The 19,834-nt window shown below is 44.0% G+C and overlaps 1 protein-coding gene and 1 pseudogene across 4 annotated transcripts in view; both read left to right on the top strand.

Annotated features, from left to right (window-relative positions):
- Positions 1–1,353: 1,353 nt before the first annotated feature.
- On the top strand, positions 1,354–1,463 carry LOC116269111 (annotated as a pseudogene).
- Positions 1,464–3,882: 2,419 nt separating this feature from the next.
- DENND5B (DENN domain containing 5B) overlaps positions 3,883–19,834 on the top strand; it is a 220,707-nt gene continuing 204,755 nt past the window's right edge. For 3 of the 4 annotated variants that reach the window (XR_004176034.1, XM_031650404.1, XM_021922162.2), the window contains exon 1: positions 3,883–4,306. Coding sequence is in view for 2 of the 4 variants with exons in the window: in XM_031650404.1 (XP_031506264.1) it covers positions 4,180–4,306 (127 nt within the window). In the remaining 2 variants the exon portion in view is untranslated. The remainder of the gene's footprint in view (positions 4,307–19,834) is intronic. The other variant, XM_031650408.1, reaches the window with a different exon arrangement.

Here is a 19,834-nt window from a genome sequence, read left to right as displayed (position 1 = left end):
GCAGTGAGCCAAGATTGTGCCACTGCCCTCCAGCCTGGGTGAGTGACCCGCCCACCTCCCAGAAACAGAGGGCTGTAAGGGATCGAGAAGCAGCAAGTACAGTGAGGGAGAGTGGACTCTCCAAAATATTTAAATTGTGTTAAGGAGAGGAGAGGTTATTTTTGTCTTTTGATGCTATGACAATCCTTGTCAACACCATTCTTCACCACCACACTCTAGCCACATACAAACAAACTAAGAAAGAAGGGATTGATTGCTAATGTAACTATTTAGAGCCCAAAACATTCATTGGACCACATTGTACTAGTAGTCAGTCACCATGTGCCACTAGCTTAGCAGTGCTATCAATCTCTCATTCCTCCACTTTCACAGACCATGGCAGGACTCAGCTATCCCAAGCATGCCATGCAGTCCATTTGAGGCTTTACCAGTAAGTCCTTTGGAGACAGCAGATCATTGCTCAGATTTTTGTTCACTGAGCTAATTTACTTCTCTGTCATTATTTTAGAGGACAATCTGCATACAATGATACATAGCTAATTCTTGAGTATCCTTTAAACTTCGTTTCATTGTAGCTTAATGCAGAATATACTTACACAGTGTCATCCTGAAGTGACAATTAGAAAAGTATACGGATATTTTCAAATTCGTGTTTAGTTTTGTAATGTGTGACTATTCTCTTAAAAGCTTTAGGAAAGATTTTAGGAATTCTATTTTTATGAGATTAGTATATTTTAATTGCCCACATTGTTTGTTGGTGATTCAATTTTTTTCACCTTAAAAATATTAATGTGGGGCTTACAAGCTCATAAATCAGTTACTGTTCAAATTTTTTTAAAAGCCGGCCGGGCGCGGTGGCTCACGCCTGTAATCCCAGCACTTTGGGAGGCCGAGGCGGGCGGATCACAAGGTCAAGAGATTGAGACCACGGTGAAACCCCGTCTCTACTAAAAATACAAAAAATTAGCCAGGCGCTGTGGCGGGTGCCTGTAGTCCCAGCTGGTCGGGAGGCTGAGGCAGGAGAATGGCGTGAACCCGGGAGGGGGAGCTTGCAGTGAGCCGAGATTGCACCACTGCACTCCAGCCTGGGGGACAGAGCGAGACTCCGTCTCAAAAAAAAAAAAAAACTGACGTGCTTTGGCTAGTGCAAACAGTAAAACAGTTTTTTAACTGTGTTTGTTTGATTAGCTTGGAATCTAACAAACATTCTGTAAGAAGTCACTACCAAGGATAGGAGAAACAGATAGCCTGGCACTTCCTTCCTTACTAATGAAATGTTATGCATCTCAGTACTTTCTACGCAAGGAAAAGCAATATTGTATAAGAGTAATTAAAGTGTTCACAATTAGGTTCATACTCTGGTTTCTCTTCAGATCGTATACATCTTTTGTCTTTTACTAAAGATTTCTGTGGAAAGGAACAATTCTGAGTTTCTGACTAAGTTTTGTTTTGTTTTGAGACGGAGTCTTGCTCTGTTGCCCAGGCTGGAGTGCAGTGGTGTGATCTTGGCTCACTGCAACCTCCGCCTCTCGGGTTCAAGCCATTCTTCTGCCTCAGCCTCCCAAGTAGCTGGGACTACAGGCATGCACCACCACACCTGGCTAATTTTTGTATTTTTAGTAGAAACAGGGTTTTACCATGTTGGCCAGTCTGGTCTTGAACTCCCGACCTCATGTGATCCACCCGCCTCGGCCTCCCAAAGTGCTGGAATTACAGGTGTGAGCCACCATGCCTGGCCCAGGGCTTATTTTTTAAAAAATGTTACAGATATTAAAGTTTGTATATTTTCCTAGTAGCATCAACAACCTGTTATTACCTAGATAACCACCCTTCTTTCATCACTCAAATATAAATTGAGGGGCTATATAGGACCAGAGTTCTGCTACATACCAGAAAAGTGAAGAACCACAGAGTCCAACTCTTGCTCTGTGGAGTTTATAGCACAGCTAAGAAGACACAGAAAAGTCATTACAAGTGTTTTTGAAGAAGTACAGGGTGCAATAGGACCTAAAGGTCAATTACCCAGACTGTGGCTCACCCTGATTTCTTGATTCTTCTTGTATTTTCTTTTCTTTTTTTTGGGTGGGGGGAGGCGCGGGGGACAGAGTCTTGCTCTGTCGCCCAGGCTGGAGTGTGGTGGTGTGATCTCTGCTCACTGCAACCTCTGCCTACCAGGTTCAAGTGATTCTCCTGCTTCAGCCTCCCGAGTAGCTGGGACTACAGGCGCCCGCCACCACACCTGGCTAATTTTTTGTATTTTTAGTAGAGACGGGGCTTCACCATCTTGGCCAGGCCCCTCTCGAGTTCCTGATCTCAAGTGAGCCTCTTGCCTTGGCCTCCGAAAGAGCTGGGATTACAGGTTTGAGCCACTGCACCCGGCCTCATTTTATTTTTATAGAGACAGAGTCTCACTATGTTGCCCAGGCTGGTCTTGAATTCCCGAACTCAAGTGCTCCTCCTGCCTCGGTCTCTCAAAGTGCTGGGATTACAGGCCTGAGCCAACGTGGCCAGCCACTTCCATTTCAAAATTGAAAAAAGAAAGTGAAGATACAAGCTACATTAAATGATGGTATGCATGCACATTTATCTTCCAGGAAGAATATTATTCAGTCAAATAATCGAGGTTCTCTCAGGCAACCTCTCTGGAAGGTTTGCTTGTGTGTCTGGTGGTAGATACCCCAAATCCCCAAAGAAGAAAGCAGGGAGTGGTGTGGAAGGGGTTGCCATGTGGAGATGAATTGGATTCAGTTTTCTATCTTTTAAGTTTTATTTTTACTTACATGGCTGGGCACAGTGGCTCATGCCTGTAATCCTAGCACTTTGGGAGGCCAAGGCGGGAGACTTGCTTGAGCCCAGGAGTTTGAGAGCAGCCTGGGTAATATAGTGAGACTCCGTCTCTTAAAAACATTATTTTTTTAAATAAATAAATTTTATCTTCACTTAGGTGGAGACAGAGTCTCCCTATATTGCCCAGGCTGGTCTTGAACTCCTGGTCTCATGGGATTCTTCCCACCTGGGCTTCCCAAACTGTTGGGACTACAGGCGTGAGCCACTGAGCCCAGTGAGTTTCCTTTCAAAGGGAAAAGAAGTGGTTGTCGAGCTCTTTCCGAAGAGGCAAAAGACAGAGCTGAGCAGGGCAAGAAAGCCGTGCCCTTGGGAGGAGCAGAGTTCAGGGTCTAATTCCTGTTGCTTTAGCCTCCGATTGCTACCTGCCGGGAGAGCCGATAACATTGCATGGGTACAGGGCTGCGGAACTGGAGCGCCTTGGCTATTTACACTGACCTGGAAAATGTCAGGATAAATGACAGAAGGCGGGGGTTGGTGACTGCACTCCTTCTAGAAGTCTCAACGCTTTGTGGGTATTGAGTTGTGTTTTTTCCCCCTCACCGTTGACTTATCACTAAGTCACTGAGGAAGGATGGCCTGTAAATCGGAAGGGAGGGACTTAAAGTGAGACAGACACCCCCCACACAGGTCACAGTTTAAAAGAAGATGGTTCAGACCGTTATGCGAAATGATCTCAGAGTGGCTGTTCACCTTCCCCAAAGCTGCATTAAAAAAAATTAGGATGGGTGACATCCCCCTTAGAAGACAGACCCCCCACACTGAGACTAGCCCTCTTATCGGCTGGCCAGGGCGAGGAGGGGTGTGTGCAGGGTCGCCCTCGATGCCGCAGCCGGGGCAGGTGGGCATGAATGCGGCCCCACGCCAGGCTCGGCCTTCGAGCCCGCGGGCGCGCGCGCACGGTAGAAGCGCGCGCCTCCGCCCCTCGCGTGCGCGCCCCCCACCCCTCACCGTTGCACGCGCCGAGCCCCGGTGCCCCCGCCTGCCCCGCGCTCCCACAGCCCGAGCGCCGCTCAGCTGACCCGCGGGCGCCAGACGCGGCGGCTCCTCAGCTCGCGAGCGCAGCTGCGGCGGCGCGGACCTCTCAGGCCGACACTCCCCCCGCGCCCCTCCCCCACCTGGCCGGGCTCCGGACCCGCCGCGCGCGAGCCCGCGGCCGCTTCCCCCGCGCCGAGCGAGGAGGCAGGCTGCGGCGGCGAGAGGCGGCTGCGCGGCCATGGGCACGCCAGTGTCGCCCTAGGGCGGGCGCAGATACCACAGCCGGAGCGGTGGAGGCAGCCTCCACAGAAAGCCTTCCCGGGCGGCGGCGGCGGCCACTAGAGCAGCGCGGCCGGGATGAGCGGGAGCGGCGCGGCGCCCGGCCCGGGCTCGGGCTCCTCCCCGGCCGCCTGCCGCTTCGCGCACTACTTCGTGCTGTGCGGGATCGACGCGGACAGCGGGCTGGAGCCTGACGAGCTGGCGGGTAAGGCTAGGGCTTGGGTTCCCTCAGGCGGCGCTGGGTTCCCTCAGGGGCGCGGGGGACGCTGCGGGGACGCGCGGGAGGCGGGGTGCGGGCGCCAGACAAAGTCAGCTCCCAGCGGCGTCCCCCCGCCTCTCTCTGGCCGAACGGGCGCTCGGGCGCGATTTAATGACATTGTTATTTATTCCGCGTGCGGGCTGTGCGGCTGCGCCCACCCGGGCTTTCGCCTCCGGGCGCAGGGTTATTAATAACGGGCGCGGGGGTGGCCCCAAGGGCATGGTCCCCGCCTGGTGCGTCGGCCCCTTCGCCCGCAGCCGCACGCGGAGGCGGCCAGTGACTCACCGGGAGCGCGGGTTGCCCCCCGGCCGCCGTGCCTGCCTCCCACCCGCCGGCCTCCCAGCCCCGGCCGCGAAGTTTCGGCCCCGCACGTGACGCCGCTCTCGGGCCTCTTGGGGGAGGGGGAGTCGGACTCAGCTCGGCTGCCGCGGGGGTAGAGTCCGCGGAGGCGCCGGTGGCCGTGCGGTGCGAGCGCGGGGCGGAGGCCGGTCGGACTTCATCCTGGACTCTGCCCTCTGCGCCGCCTCCCGCTCTGCGGTGCCGGCCAAGTCACCTTTTGGAATCCTGTGGATTTGGCCGCGTCTGGGAGCTGACGGGGACCTTTGGACGCTCGGGATCCAGCACCGCGCTTTGTTGACACTGCCTACACTGTTCCCGAGTTTAAACTCACTTGGGTGCACCGTGTGTTAGTGCCTGGTTTTCCCGGAGGGATACCGGTCCCTCTGCTTGATTCATTTGATGGCGCAGTGCGGGGCTGTGTTGGGGAAACGATGCGGGGAAAAGGGGCCGTTAAAGGGCAATGGGGGGGCGGCGGAGTGCGCAGTGTCGAGAGGAGGCCGGGGATAAACGACTGATTTCATTTTTCACCCATGTTCCTTTCCGCTTGCCTCCGCGGGATCTGAATCTTGATATGTTGTTGTCGTTAAATGGGTGAGAGAAGTGACATCTACCGCCTGAACTTTGTGTCAGTGTTAAAGACTTAGGTCATAGCCTTTCAGAACAACTTCCTTAGGACAGATAATTCCTTATTGATTGCACCAACGTAAATTTTTCGCTTTTCCTTTGGTGGGGGTGGGGAGACTGGGAAGAATATATTAAATAATAAACAATAGTAAACAAAACTGTTAAGCCTTAAAATACAGTCCGATCAACCCACGTCTTGGCTACCTTTTTCTTAACTCAGCTTCACAGCAAAACATTTTCTTTTTTTCATATTCTTTGGAGGTAGAAACACAAAACATTTTCAACAAAAACTGTAAGTCTAGTTTTAAATTTTGGAGAACTAATAGAATACCAGGTTTTTCTGTATGTGTAATTATGTAATCACATTGTTTCTTCAACTAAGATTTCATGTACATCTTAAGAATGGCTTTGTCAAAGGATATGAAGAAAAAATGTCTGCAGAGAGATTAGGGGAGATTCTTCTCAAACTTGGTGAAGGAATATTCTTATTTTTCTAGACTCCTTTCTTCCCTAAAGATCCTAAACATTTGTGGCACCAGAGTCACTTGGAGGCCTTCTGTCAGTGATGACTGATGAAAGGAAAAAAGCCTGTATTTTTTCTTCTCCATTTGCTTCCTGAAGCTAAAACAGTACCTTTTAGGTGTGACCTAGGACTCTTTAGGCACAGTGAGAATGACGTTAACAATACCATCAGACTTTAATGCATTTTTAAGAAACAAACTCTGATGTCGCTTTTTGCAAAACTGTGAGTGTGGGTGATTGGGATTTCTGCTTCTCATAATATTTAATGTAATCAGGTAATAATGTATTTTGCCTGGTAATATTTCGGTATCATTCATCTAACAGTTTTGAAAGCGTCTATCTGTAGTCGGTTTTTTAGGCACTGGGGACAGCTGTGAGGAAAGCAGTCAGAAATCCCTGCCATCATGGAGCATACGTTCTAGTGTAAAGAGATAATGAAAATACAATAATCTCTCCGTAACCATGGGTGATGGATTCTAGAGTGTCCCCCACACCAAAATCATCGGATGCTCAACTCTCTTATAATAAAATGGTGTAGCATATATAACCTATGAATATTTTCCTATATACTTTGTCATCTCTAGATTACTTATAATACCTATTAACATTGTAATGTTATGTAAATAGTTGTTATACTGTATTGTTTAGGAAATGATGACAAGAAAAAAAGTCTGTGCATGTTCACTACAGATGCAGCTATTGTAGGGCTAACTACATTTTCAATCTGTGCTTGGTTGAATCTGTGGATGCAGAGTCCACATGAAGTGCTGACTGTATATAGTTCTCCAGATGTTAATAAGTGCTATGAGGAAAAATAAAGCAGGGGAGTAGATTTAGGGACATGCCAGCAGAGTGGTAGGATGGTGGGGTTGTGATTTTAAATAAGATGGTTTAGGGAAGTCCTCACAGGGAGGGTGACATTTGAACAGAGCCTTGAAGGAGGTGAGGAAGCAGGCCAGATAGATCACCTGGAGGCACAGCATTGCAGGCAGAAGAAACAGCAAGTGCGAAGACCCTGAGTGGGACAGTCCCTAGTTTGTACTGGTAACAGCAAGGAGTCCAGTATCCCAGTTACTCCGGAGACTGAGGCAGGAGGATCACTTGAACCCAGGAGGTGGAGGTTGCAGTGAACTGAGATTGTGCCAGTGCACTCCAGCCTGGGCAACAGAGGGAGACTCTGTCTCAAAAAAAAAAAAAAGGTGTTTGTGGTGAGAGATGTTGTCGGCTTGGTGAAGTGGCAGGAAGGACTCAGATTCTAGATAGATGTTGAAGGTTGACCCAATGAGATTTGCTGATGATTTGTATGAATATGTATGAAATCTATGAATATGGTAGTCATATTGAAAGAAAGTGATCAAAGATGACTCCAAGATTTTTGGACTGAACAGTTGTAAGCTTCTCTCCTGAAATAGGAAGACTGGTGGAGAATCAGCCTGGAAATCAGTTCAGTTTTGGATGTGTTAAGTTGGAGGTGTCCATTAGGTGTTCAAATGGAGATGTCACATAGACAAGACATCTCTTGGGGGAAGATCTGGACTGTAGGTATAAATTTAACGCCATGAAATTAGATGAAATTACTTGAGGGTTGAGTATAGATAGAAAAGAGAGGAGGACACTCAAATGGTTGAGCCTTGGGGCCATTCTAGCATGCATAGGTGGGGAGAATGAGGAGGAGACAACTGAGGAGATTGAGGAGTATGGATAGTGACATGGCAGGAAAACAGAAGAATGTCGTATCATGTTCTCAACTAAGAATTTTCTTGACTATTTCTGTAGAGCAACATTTGGGGATCATGAAACTGTGTTAGGCAAATGAGCCAGAAGGTGGTTTCTGTTTTGCTGCATTAATTTCAAAGTTAATGATAGTTAAGTTTCTATTTTGCCTTGCTGAAGCTGATCTGTCTTTATCACACTTTCTTAGCAAGTTGTCACCCTGCCTCTAGAAGGTCTTAATTGACTCCTATTAAACATAAATTCTACCAGTTTGCTTCATAGACTTTCTTAACATATGCATGTTCCTAGAATTCACACTGCAGGTGGTGGGACATTGAAATCAAAGTAAAGACAATAACAGTTAAATAGACTAAGACCTTATAATAAAACTTATCAAGGCTTCAAATAGTTTTTAGACACTCCTAGTAAAACCCAGCTTAAACAGCAATGGAAAAGACTTCTTTCATCTCAAATACATAGATCTCTTAATAGCTGAAAATAATTTAACTATATACATAAAAATATATTTTAAAATGGAGGACTTAGAAACTTTATGGTGATGTCCACATGTATATACTGATATACTCATATTACCTGTTGTCCTTTCTGTACCACATCTTAGTTGTTGTGCTTCTCCTACTCATTGTATATTTTCAAGAGGCACTTTGTCCATAAACAAAATATCCTTTGGGAGAAATGTTTAAATTTCCTTTAAATATTAAAGATAAGGAAAAAGTTTCAAAGCGGAATTCTTTATTGCATATAGAAGAAAGGAGGTATAAATGGAGGTAAATCATGCAATTAATTAATGTCAGGGAAGGCAGACATCATTTTGAAATCTTATTTTATAGCTCTTATTTCCTTTAAAACCTGGCTATAGGAATACACATGGCTTAATTTACAGCAATCTTTTGAGCAATGGGAAAATGAAGGACATGATAAGGCCTTTATTAAGTGACATAAATATACAGGCCCTCTAAGAGAGCAGGGACTTTGTCTCTTTCATAGTGTCTTATATACAGTACACAGTGTTTAATAAGGGAATGAATATAAGTTTACATATGAGTCTATAAATTATGTGATGACCAGAATATTGTTAGTGTTCCCTTGGTAGTCTGGATACAGCCCTCCTAATAGTTGTTGAAGTCTGATAGATGAGCTCTCTGCCATAGAGTTTTGTTTAGATCTTTTCTAAAATAGATCTGCAGCTATTTTTAGCTTTGGTTGTGTTGGGTGTGGTTTTCAAAAGAGCGTAGAGACAGTGGAGACCATGATCTGAATTCAAATAAGTATAAAATTTAGTCGAGACTGACAGAATATCATGTCACATTAGTTCTTGAAGGGACCGTAAACATATTTACGGTAAAGAAACTGAGGCTCAGAGATTAAGGGCCCTCTCAGATTACATTTGATCAGCAGTAGACACCTGACTAGTGCCTGGTGGTTCCAGTGCACTATGCTCCGTAGTTATTCTATTTAAGCTCAGAAAAAAGATGAGCTTGACTCATTCAACAAGCATTTCAGGATTGCCCTTATTCCAGACTGAATGTCATAGTCAAGACTGTGCTGAAGTGTGTCTTTTAAAAACAGTGGCCGGGTGTATAGGCTTAGGTGGAATAGAAGCTACCCTGATGCAAATACCATTGGTACTGTGTCAGTTGTTAGCTTTGTTGACATCCTAGGCTCACAGTAGATTCCTGGGAGTTTGGAAGGTCTGCCCCGGGTAGCTCGGGGGCTGGGGAAGGAGTAGTACAGGGATCAGCCTTCATTTTAATGAGGCCAGAGAAGATTCAAGATCTGGTTGCTGTGTGCTAGTTTGACTCTTTGTCCCCAAACCTCATGTTGAAATTTGATTCCTAAAGTTGGAAGTGGGGCTTATTGGGAGATCTTTGGGTTATAGGGGCAGATGCCTTGTTGATGGCTTGGTGCCCTCCTGGAGGTAATGAGTGAGTTCTCCCTCTGTGAGTTCCCGGAAGAGCTAGTTGTTAAAAAGAGTCTGGCACCCCTCCCTTACCCTCTTTTTTCCTCTCTCTTGCTATGTGATCGTTAATCGCTTAGCCTTCTGCCATGAGAGGAAGCAGCCTGAAGCCATCACCAGAAGCAGATGCTGGTGCCATGCCTTTGGCGTAGTAGAACCGCAAACTATTTCTTTTTTCTCTCTTTCTCTCTCTTTCTTTCTTTTTTTTTCTGGGAGAGGGGAGGGGCGGGAGTGGGGGACAGAGCCTCCGCTGTTACCCAGGCTGGAGTGCAGTGGTGCAATCTTGGCTCATTGCAGTCTCAATCTCCTTGGGCTCAAGCAGTCCTTCACCTCAGTATCCCTAGTAGCTGGGAACACAGGCGTGTGCCACCATGCCTGGCTAATTTTTGTATTTTTTGTAGAGGTGGGGTTTTGCCATCTGTACAAAGATGTTGCCCAGGCTAATCTCAAACTCCTGAGCTCAAGCAGTCCGCCCCTCCTTGGCCTCCCAAAGTGCTGGGATTATAGGCAGTGAGCCACCATGCCTGGCTGAGCCATTTCTTTATAGACTACCCAGCCTCAGGTATTTCTTTATAGCAACACGAAAACAGACTAAGACGCTGTGGTATAATGATCACTCAGTTTTGGAAATCTACTGGAAATGAAACTCTTTATAGTGAAATTGGCCCAAAAGTGAGTGACGCTAAATTCTTTATGATAACCCCAAGGCTCAGGCTTATGGCACATTTTGTTAATGCAGGACACACCAGCATAGACAACTGGGAAGACAAGAGAGGGGAAAGAGGGTGAGACAAATAGTGTCTTTGTGGGAGGAGAGAAAGGAAAAGAAAAGAGGACAGGGAGAGAGAAAGGAACCTGAAGGAGTACAAGTTCTGTTTGCTGCTAAGGTGTTAAGACAGACTGTCCTGAAATTCCTGTGCACATCCTTTTCCTTGTATTTCCACTGTTGGTCACAGATACTTTCAGAGTAATAAAAGTAAATATCTAGAATACAATGCTTTGTTAGTCATGATTTCCGTAAAGCTTCATATGGAGAAAACATTTTCCTTTTCTATAATTTACTGAATGGTGGAGATGGTTCTATACAAGACGCTTTAGGAAATGTGTACCATATGCCTGATCCTTAGCATTTTTGTTTAATAATGACCTAAATTTTGTTTTTGGTAAAACCATAACTAACTATTATATTTTGGATTATTTAATGTTAAGTGCTTACAGTGTGTTAGATTCTGGACTACATACATAAGTGATGGTCTCTGTTCTGTAAGAATCTATGATGAAATAGTAATAGTAAAATAGCTAACATATTTATAGTGCTTTCCACATGCCAGACACTGTGCTAAATTCTTGTTGTTGTTTGTTTGTTTGTTTGTTTTTGAGACACAGTCTTGCTCTGTTGCTCAGGCTGGAGTGCAGTGGTGTGATCTCGGTTCACTGCAACCTCCGCCTCCCAGGTTTAAGCAATTCTTGTGCCTCAACCTCCCGAGTAGCTGGGACTACAGGTGCGTGACACCATGCCCGGCTAATTTTTGTATTTTTTGTTAGAGACGGGGTTTCATCATGTTGGCCAGATTGGTCTTGAACTCCTGACCTCAGGTGATCTCCTTGCCTTGGCCTCCCAAAGTGCTAGGATTACAGACGTGAGCTACCGCACCCAGCCACTGTGCTAAATTCTTCGTAGTCATTACCTCATTCAGTCCAGACAACAACCTTAGGGGCATTGTTTTTTCTCTCGTTTTTTTTTTTTTTTTTTTTTTTGAGATGGAGTCTCACTCTGTCGACCAGGCGGAGTGCAGTGGCGCGATCTTGGCTCACTGCAAGCTCTGCCTCCGGGGTTCACGCCACTCTCCTGCCTCAGCCTCCTGCGTAGCTGGGACTACAGGCGCCCACCACCACGCCTGGCCAATTTTTTTGTGTATTTTAGTAGAGACGGAGTTTCACCATGTTAGCCAGGATGGTCTCGATCTCCTGACCTCGTGATCCGCCCACCGCGGACTCCCAAAGTGCTGGGATTACAGGCGTGAGCCGCCATGCCCGGCCCATCTCTCTCTTTTTTTTTTTTTTTTTTAAAGGCTGAGTCTCACTCTGTTGCCCAGGCTGGAGTGCAGTGGTGTGATCTCTGTTCACTGCAACCTGTGCCTCCCAGGTTCAAGCGATTCTCCTGCCTTAGCCTCCTGAGTAGCTGGGATTACGGCACGCACCACCACGCCTGGCTACTTTTTGTACTTTTAGTAGAGATGGGGTTTCACCATGTTGTTGGTCAGGCTGGTCTAAAACTCCTGACCTTGTGATCCGCCCACCTTGGCCTCCCAAAGTGCTGGGATTACAGGTGTGACACTGCACCCGGCCTGTTTTCTCTTTTGTACACAGGAGGAAACTGAGTCTAGAGAATTTAAGTACTTTACTCCAGTTCATATAATAAGAAAGCAGCCTAGATTGAAGGTCTGCTTGATGTAATTCATCCATACCCATAACCAGTGTATTTGCTGTCTTCCTAGTAACATATGCTGTATCATACAGATTGTAAAATCTACCAGTATACAGATCCCAAATGGGTAACCTTATCATCAAATGAAATTATTTTTTTATTCCTCTATATGGTAAAGATACTAAAGGCGACACTACTGGGCCTTTATGACGTTTATGACCTGACCTAGCTTGTTTCTTCTTTAGTTAGCACTAGTAATTTCTCTTGCATGCATTTCTTCATTCATTCATCAGGGAGTTAGAAGAGTATATATTTAATGATATTTTTGCTTTTGTCAATGAATATTTTTAAAGATAAGATGTTACTATATAAAGGCTTTTACTATGAAATTTTAACTTTTTAAAAAAACTCTTGCTCTTCTTACTGGGTTTTATTATTTCTTAGCATAAATAATTTGTTATTAGGTGAGTTTATAGTTTTTTAAAGGAATGTATGAATGCTTGTGAAACCATAGCTGGCAGGGCAGTGAGTACAGCAATTAGAGCTAGATGCACAGTCAGAAGCTGAGATTCCAGTCCTGGCCTGTCACTTATGACAGCTGCAGGCATCAGTGTTCTTGTCTGTCTTGAAAAGGGTTAAATGAGATGAATGATTTCTAACTACCACCCTTGGGGCCTGAAATTGTTTTTGAGTAAAAAAACTAAGTTTATCCGTAAAAAAAAAAAAAATCCTAAATGTCATAGAACAAGAGGACCAGTACATACCACATGTATAGTCAGCCCTCCATGTGTGGGTCCCACATCTGTGGGTTCGACCGTCATCAAATTGAAAATACAGTGTTCCAAAAAAATAAAAATCAAAAATGGTGGTTGCATTTGTACTGAACATGTACAAGTTTTTTGCACTTGCTATTGTTCCTTAAACAATACAGCATAACAACCATTTACATGGAATTTGCGTCGTATTAAGTATTGTAACTAACCTGGAGATTACTTGAAGTGTACGGGAGAATGTGCTTGTGTTATCTGTATATACTACACCATTTTATGTAAGGGGCTCAAGCATCTTGGGAGTCTTGAAAACAATCCCACACAGATACTGAAGGATAACTGTACCACATGAGGAGCAATTAAGGAATTACAAAATCAGCCATCAGGAAAGGGAGAAAATCAGTTAGTTTATACTGTTCTCTTTCCAGGAAAGCTACTTTTTTTTTTTTTGAGACAGTTTCGCTCTTATTGCCCAGGCTGGAGTGCAATGGTGCGATCTCGGCTCACCGCAGCCTCCGCCTCCCAGGTTCAAGTGATTCTCCTGCCTCAGCTTCCCGAGTAGCTGGGATTACAGGCATGTGCCACCACGCCCCACTAATTTTTGTATTTTTAGTAGAGATGGAGGTTTCACCATGTTGTTCAGGCTGGTCTCGATCTCCCGACCTCAGGTGTTCTGCCTGCCTCTGTGCTGGGATTACAGGCGTGAGCCATTGTGCCTGGCCGAAAGCTACAATTTTTAAGAAGAATTTTGAAATCTTAATGTCAATTAATGGACTCCCAATTATTATCTTCATGGACTTTTAAGGACCCAGGGGTTCCTGTTTGAAATTACCATGCTAATCTCTAGATTATTACTGTAGTATGGATGACACTGCCAGTTCCCAAATAATAGTCAGTGAGATCTTAGAATAATATTTTTCTACTTAAAATTCTCTAATAACTTCCTTTGTATTTAGAATAAGGTTCAAACTTGTAGATATTTGTTTATAACAAAAAATATTACATTTATTTGTTTATTTATAACAAGAATGAGACAGGATCTTGCTCTGTTGCCCAGGCTGGAGTGCAGTACTGCGATCACAGCTCACTGCAGCCTCAACCTCCTAGGCTCAAGTGATCCTCCTACCTCAGCCTCCCAAGTAGCTGGGACTATAGGTGTACACCACCATGCCTGACTAATTAAAAAAATCTTTTTTTGTAGAGATGGGATCTGTGTTGCCCAGGGTGGTCTTGAACTCCTGGGCTCAAGGGATCTGCCCATCTTGGCCTCTCAAAGTGCTGGGATTACCACTATGCCTGGCCTATGTGTGGGTTTTAAAATCGCTAAAATGGGCCAGGTGCGGTGGCTTACCCCTGTAATCCCAGCACTTTGGGTGGCCAAGATGGGTGGATCACTTGAGGTCAGGAGTTTGTGAGCATGCTCACCAAGGTGGCGGAACTCCGTCTCTGCTAGAAATAAAAAAATTAGCTGGACGTGGTGGGGTTTGCCAGTAATCCCAACTACTCGGGAGGCTGAGGCACGAGAATCGCTTGAATCCAAGATGTCAAGGTTGCAGTGAGCTGAGATTGCACTACCGCACTCCAGCCTGGGTAACAGAATGAGACCCTGTCTCAAAAATTAAAAATAAAATAAAATAAATAAAAACCCTAAAATGGAAGCTAGAGTTTCCTTAAAAATGGGAAACTTGAGATTGATGAAAAAGCAACAGAATGGGTAAATGACTTTTTAAAAAAGGTATCTAACAACTTTGTGAAGAGCTAACTACAAAATATATTAGTCTATTCCTTCCCTCTTTAAATAAGATACGGTAAATAAAATTAACCTTTTTTTTTTTTTTAACCAGTTATATGCAAGCAAGCATGCAGGTACCAACAAGGCTTTGATTTTTTTTAAGCAAACATGTCTTATTTATTTATAAACTAGTGTCAAGTGTTGAGCACATAAACGATGGATAGTGTTTATAAAATTTCAGAAAGTGGTTGTACTAAAGAGCACTTGTAGCTTCAGTTGTGGTTTTAAAGGAATATCTTAGGAAACTGCATATACAGATTTGTTCTTCATGGCACCTACATCAGCTTTGGGCACAGTCAGCCAGTACAGTTCTCTTTGTTTCTATAAAGTTTAATCCTATGTATGGGATTAAATGGTACTGTCTTTCCCCATTACTTTCTCTCTCTCTTTCTCTCCTTCCTTCCTTCCTTCCTTCCATCTTCCTCTCGGTCCCTTCCCTTCCCTTTCCCCTTCCCCTTCCCCTTCCCCTTTCCCTTCCCCTTTCCCTTCCCTTCCCCTCCCCCTTTCTCCTTTTTTCTTTCGCAGAATCTCGCTCTGTCTCAAAACAACAACAGCAACCCAGGCTGGAGTGCTGTGGCGCGATCTCGCCTCACTGCAGTATCTGCCTCCTGAATTCAGGTGATTCTCCTGCCTCAGCCTCCCAAGTAGCTGGGACTACAGGCACTCACCACCACGCCTGGCTAATTTTTGTATTTTTAGTAGAGAAGGGGTTTCACCTTGTTGGCCAGGCTGGCCTCAGACTTCTGACCTCAGGTGATTCATACTCCTCAGCTACCCAAAGTGCTGGGATTACAGGCGTGAGCCACTGCGCCTGGCCTCCATTACTTTTCAAACAAAATGCGGGGATGGCTGGTTGAGTGTGACGAGGTAAGAACTGAGAATTCTAGGAATGAAAGTGTTAGTATTTTATCTGTTGCTGAGACAGCACATCCTAAGGATAGAAGAGGCTGGAGGATTGGCTTTCTCAGATGTTCTGCACCTTTTCCGAGCATCTATGACTTTACTAACTTTATTTGAAATTAAATATTGTAACTGTTTTTACTAACATGGGTTTCTTGGGTTACTTTTTATTTTTCTGATAAAAACGGGTGTATATCACTGCAGAAAGCTAATTTTGAAATAATGCTTTTTTTAAATGACTTTCAAAGATATGTGCTAGCATTATTAAGTCAGAAATAATCCCAGGAAGTCACCCTTATACTATGAAGCTATGAAAATAGCTAACATTTATGAAGCATGAACTGTGGTTGGTGATTTATAAACACTAATTCTCACAATAACTTGAAAGTATTACTTTTCTCATTTGGTAGATGAGAAGGGTGACATTCAGTGAGTTGCCCAAAGACAGGAAAGGCTGTAGCTCGGATTCCATCCCAGGGTGTCTGGCTGCAAACTAGCCCTTTTTCCTATGCCCTGCTGCCCCTTCAGACCAGCTGTCCTCAACTGCTGGTTGGTGACACATTAATGGGCCTACCATTCATGAGGTAGGTCACAAGTAATTACTAACAATAGCAGACATACTGAGGTTACGATATATATTTTAAAATAAGTGGAATGGATTCAAGTTCTTCCCTCTAATGGTATCATTTTTATTCAGTTCCATTCCTATGTGCTTTTATTGGATGGGAGAGAAAGGTGGCATTGTATGCATCAAACCAGTAATTGTACATAGCCCCATACATAATGGGAAATCTGTTTTATGCTACTGGTAAGCTACTGTTACTCATGAGTTATGAATAGTTTCCACATATTAATAAAGCCTTTAGGAATATCACTGCAGAAGTAGTCAGTTTGTTTGCTTTACTTTCCTCTAGAAAACTATTTTGTGCATTATCTGAGGATACCCTTGGGAATGTGTTTCTCAACACTTTTGCTGAGCTGGATTGTTTTTACAATGTGACAGTATTTTGGAAAGAGCATTTATAGATTACAATAAAAAAAGATCCAAAAGGTGATGTGTGCTAAAAACAAACAAACAAAAACGTGATGGAATTAATAATGTTAGGGTTGTAGAATTTTTTTTTTTTTTGAGACAAGCAATCCTCCCACTTCAGCCTCTTGAGTAGCTGGGACTACAGGCACATGCCACCATGCCTGGTTAACTTTTTTCTTTCTTTCTTTTTTTTGAGACAGTCTTGCTCTGTCACCCAGGCTGGAGTGCAGTGGCATGATCTTGACTCACTGCAACCTCCGCCTCTTGTGTTCAAGTAATTCTCGTGCCTCAGCCTCCCAAGTAGCTGAGATTACAGGCATGTACCACCATGCCCTGCTATGTGCCTGGTTAATTTTTAAGTTTTTTGTAGACATGGGGTCACACTGTGTTGCAAAAGCTGTCTCGAACTCCTGGACTCAAGTGATCCTGCCTGGACCTCCCAAAGTACTGGAATTACAGGTGTGAGCCACCACATCCAGCCTGAAACTGGGAAATTTCTTATATCTCACACCTTTTCAGGTTTAGTACCTTTTATTTCCAGTATCCCTTCAGTTTTCTTCCTCTTCCTTCTCTTGTGGTCCTTTGAGAAAACAAGAACAATCTGCTAGTCTAACGGTATTCTTTCTAGATAGTAAATTTATATCAATTTTTTATTGCTGTAGATCAGGACTAAAATAGCAAAAAGGAATTGTTTCCTTTGGGCAGAGATGTGAATTGTTTTTGAAGGGGTAGTGGGTAGTCACAGTCTACTCTTACGTAATTCCCTGATGTAGAAGTCCTCCTTTGTCACAAGAATCAGCACCAACATATCAATTGGAATTCCATGAGAATGAGATACTAACTTTAATAAGAATACATTGAGCAGTAGGAATTTATGGCTGGTTATAGGTTTAAAGCTTGTAGATGATTTACTTTTAGAACCACAGTGTTTTTTATTTTTAGTTAAGTTATCCTCAACTTCAACTCTAACTTTTAAGGAAATGTAAATAGCCGGGGTAATAAGATAACAGATTGTTTAAAACTATTTCCTATCTCCTGTCTCAAGTGTATGCTTTTTCTTAATAAATAAACTTTTGTCAGGATTTCAAAATATTCTGGCTCAGCTCCAGGAAAATGAACTTTCACACTAGACTTCACTTGTTTTGTGCCATTGTTCACTAGAACAATGACTGTGATTTCAGTTAATTAAAACAAAGGCATTGGTACTTGAGGTGGCTATGCGAAAATAGGTTATTTTGTTCGGTTATTCTCACTCCTGTCTGGCAGTGCTTCATTTTTTTATTGGCAGCTCTAGCTACAATCTGATTTTAATTAAATACATGAAAGCTGTGTGTACTAGAATGTAAAATCTTGTATATTCTTCAGAGCGAAGAACTGACAGGACTCGTTTACAGTGAACCACTTGTAAATCATCTTGTTTCTGGTGGATGGGGCCAATAGGGAAATAATTAAAGTGTTGAGTGTATGGAGAAGATAGAAGTTGGTAGAAAACAAAAACGTAAGAACCATACTGGTGATTCCAAAATTCCGAAATCCCTCCACCTCCCTTTTATTTTTTTATTTTTTATTTTGAGACAGAGTCTTGCTCTGTCGCCCAGATTGGAGTGCAGTAGCGCAGTCTTGGCTTACTGCATCTTACACCTCCCAGGGTCAAGCGATTCTTCTGCCTCAGCCTTCCAAGTAGCTGGGACTACGGGCACACACCAGCATGCCCGGCTAACTTTTGTATTTTTAGTAGAGACAGGGTTTTGCCGTGTGCCCAGGTTGGTCTCGAACTCCTGACTTAAAGAGCTCCACCCGCCTTGGCCTCTCAAAGTGCTGGGATTACAGGTATGAGCCACTGTGCCTGGCCACCCCCCTTTTAATTTTTTTTAATTATTGTTTTTTAGAGACAGGGTCTCACTCTCTCACCCATGCTGGAGTGCGGTGGCGCGATCGTGGCTCACTGCAGCCTCTATCTCCAGGGCTCAAGTGGTTCTCCTGCCTCAGTCTTCCGAGTAGCTGGGACCACAGGCACATGCCACCACACCTGGCTAATTTTTTTTAATTTTTTTGTAGAGATAAGATCTCACTGTGTTGTCCAGGCTGGTCTCAAATGGTCCTTGCCTCACATGGTTCTTCCACCTTGGCCTCCCAGTGTTGGGATTTCAGGCATGAGCCACTGTGCCTTTTTTTTTTTTTAAGAGATGGAGTCTCCCTGTGTTGCCCAGACTGGAGCTCAGTGGCTATTAACAGGCCATCATAGCTCACTTCAGCCTCCTGGGATAGCTGGGACTAATGGCGTGCACCACGGTGCCTGGCCAAAATTCTCTTTAAGTTATCTCATTGATACCTCTATCACCCTCTCTGCCACTTAGAACACAAAATTTGTGGTTAGAGTAGGAGAAGTAGTAGAAGGATAGCCAGCAAATGCCCTAGACCCCAGAGCTTCTGTAGATTTAATTGCCGATTGAAGAGTCATGGAGTCATTGTAAGAGTCTCCTGCACAAGTGTTGAGCCTGCTTAATGACCGTTGAGCAAAATTACATTCACTTTTCCCTGGAATGAAATCTCTAAGCAAGAGTAAAAATTTAGCTTTTTCTGAATGTGAACTTAAGGCCATGAAGTAGACATACCTTGTTGAATCATCATGCGGCAGAGGCCCAGATATGAAATGTCTGTTGACATGTATGCACATTCAGTATTTATTTCAGTGCCTTATTGAACTCTGTTGAATAGATCAGGTGACAACTGTTATCTGAACATCAGTCTTTGAGGGACAGTTGAAGCACTGGCATATGTGTGTGAGCAAGAGATTGGTGCTTTGTTTCAAATGTAGAAGAGGTAACAAATTTTTTGCTCTTAAAAGTACATTATTTCATAATATTCAAATTTGCCTTGGGACTTAACGTATAAATTGTCGTATTATTTTAGTAACACAATTGAATATTTTTTAATGTCTCTGAACAAATGAGATATAGTTTTCTTTCAAGTGTGGGAACTATCTTGTACCCTGTTCCCTGACCTCTGCCTTTTGACCCTGTCGCTTTGTGATGGGATTATAGATAGGCCTTTGAGCTTTTCTCTAGTCTGCTCAGGTTCCCTTACACAGCAACATATAAAGCTTCAAGCTTCTTTAAAAGATGCTCTTAGAATTAAAGAGAACACTCAGATTTAATTGGCATGAGTTTCGTAAATATTTTTTCTTTAAAAAGTCTTTTTCTTCCTTAATGCTTTCCTGTCCCCCAAATCTATTTAATTATGTTTTCTAAAATGGTTTATTTCGGGAGAGGCTAACCATTAGAGCTTTCTAGGATAAGAAAATCCAAGAGAGATTCAACTCTTTATTCCCTATTTGTTGTCTCTGGGTATGTGAAGTTAAAATCTGGATTCAGA

The sequence above is a fragment of the Papio anubis genome, chromosome 9 (genome assembly GCF_008728515.1).
Source record: "Papio anubis isolate 15944 chromosome 9, Panubis1.0, whole genome shotgun sequence".
Taxonomy (NCBI): domain Eukaryota; kingdom Metazoa; phylum Chordata; class Mammalia; order Primates; family Cercopithecidae; genus Papio; species Papio anubis.
The sequence above is the reverse complement of the archived record's forward strand: the minus strand, read 5'-3'. Positions and strand labels throughout refer to the sequence as shown.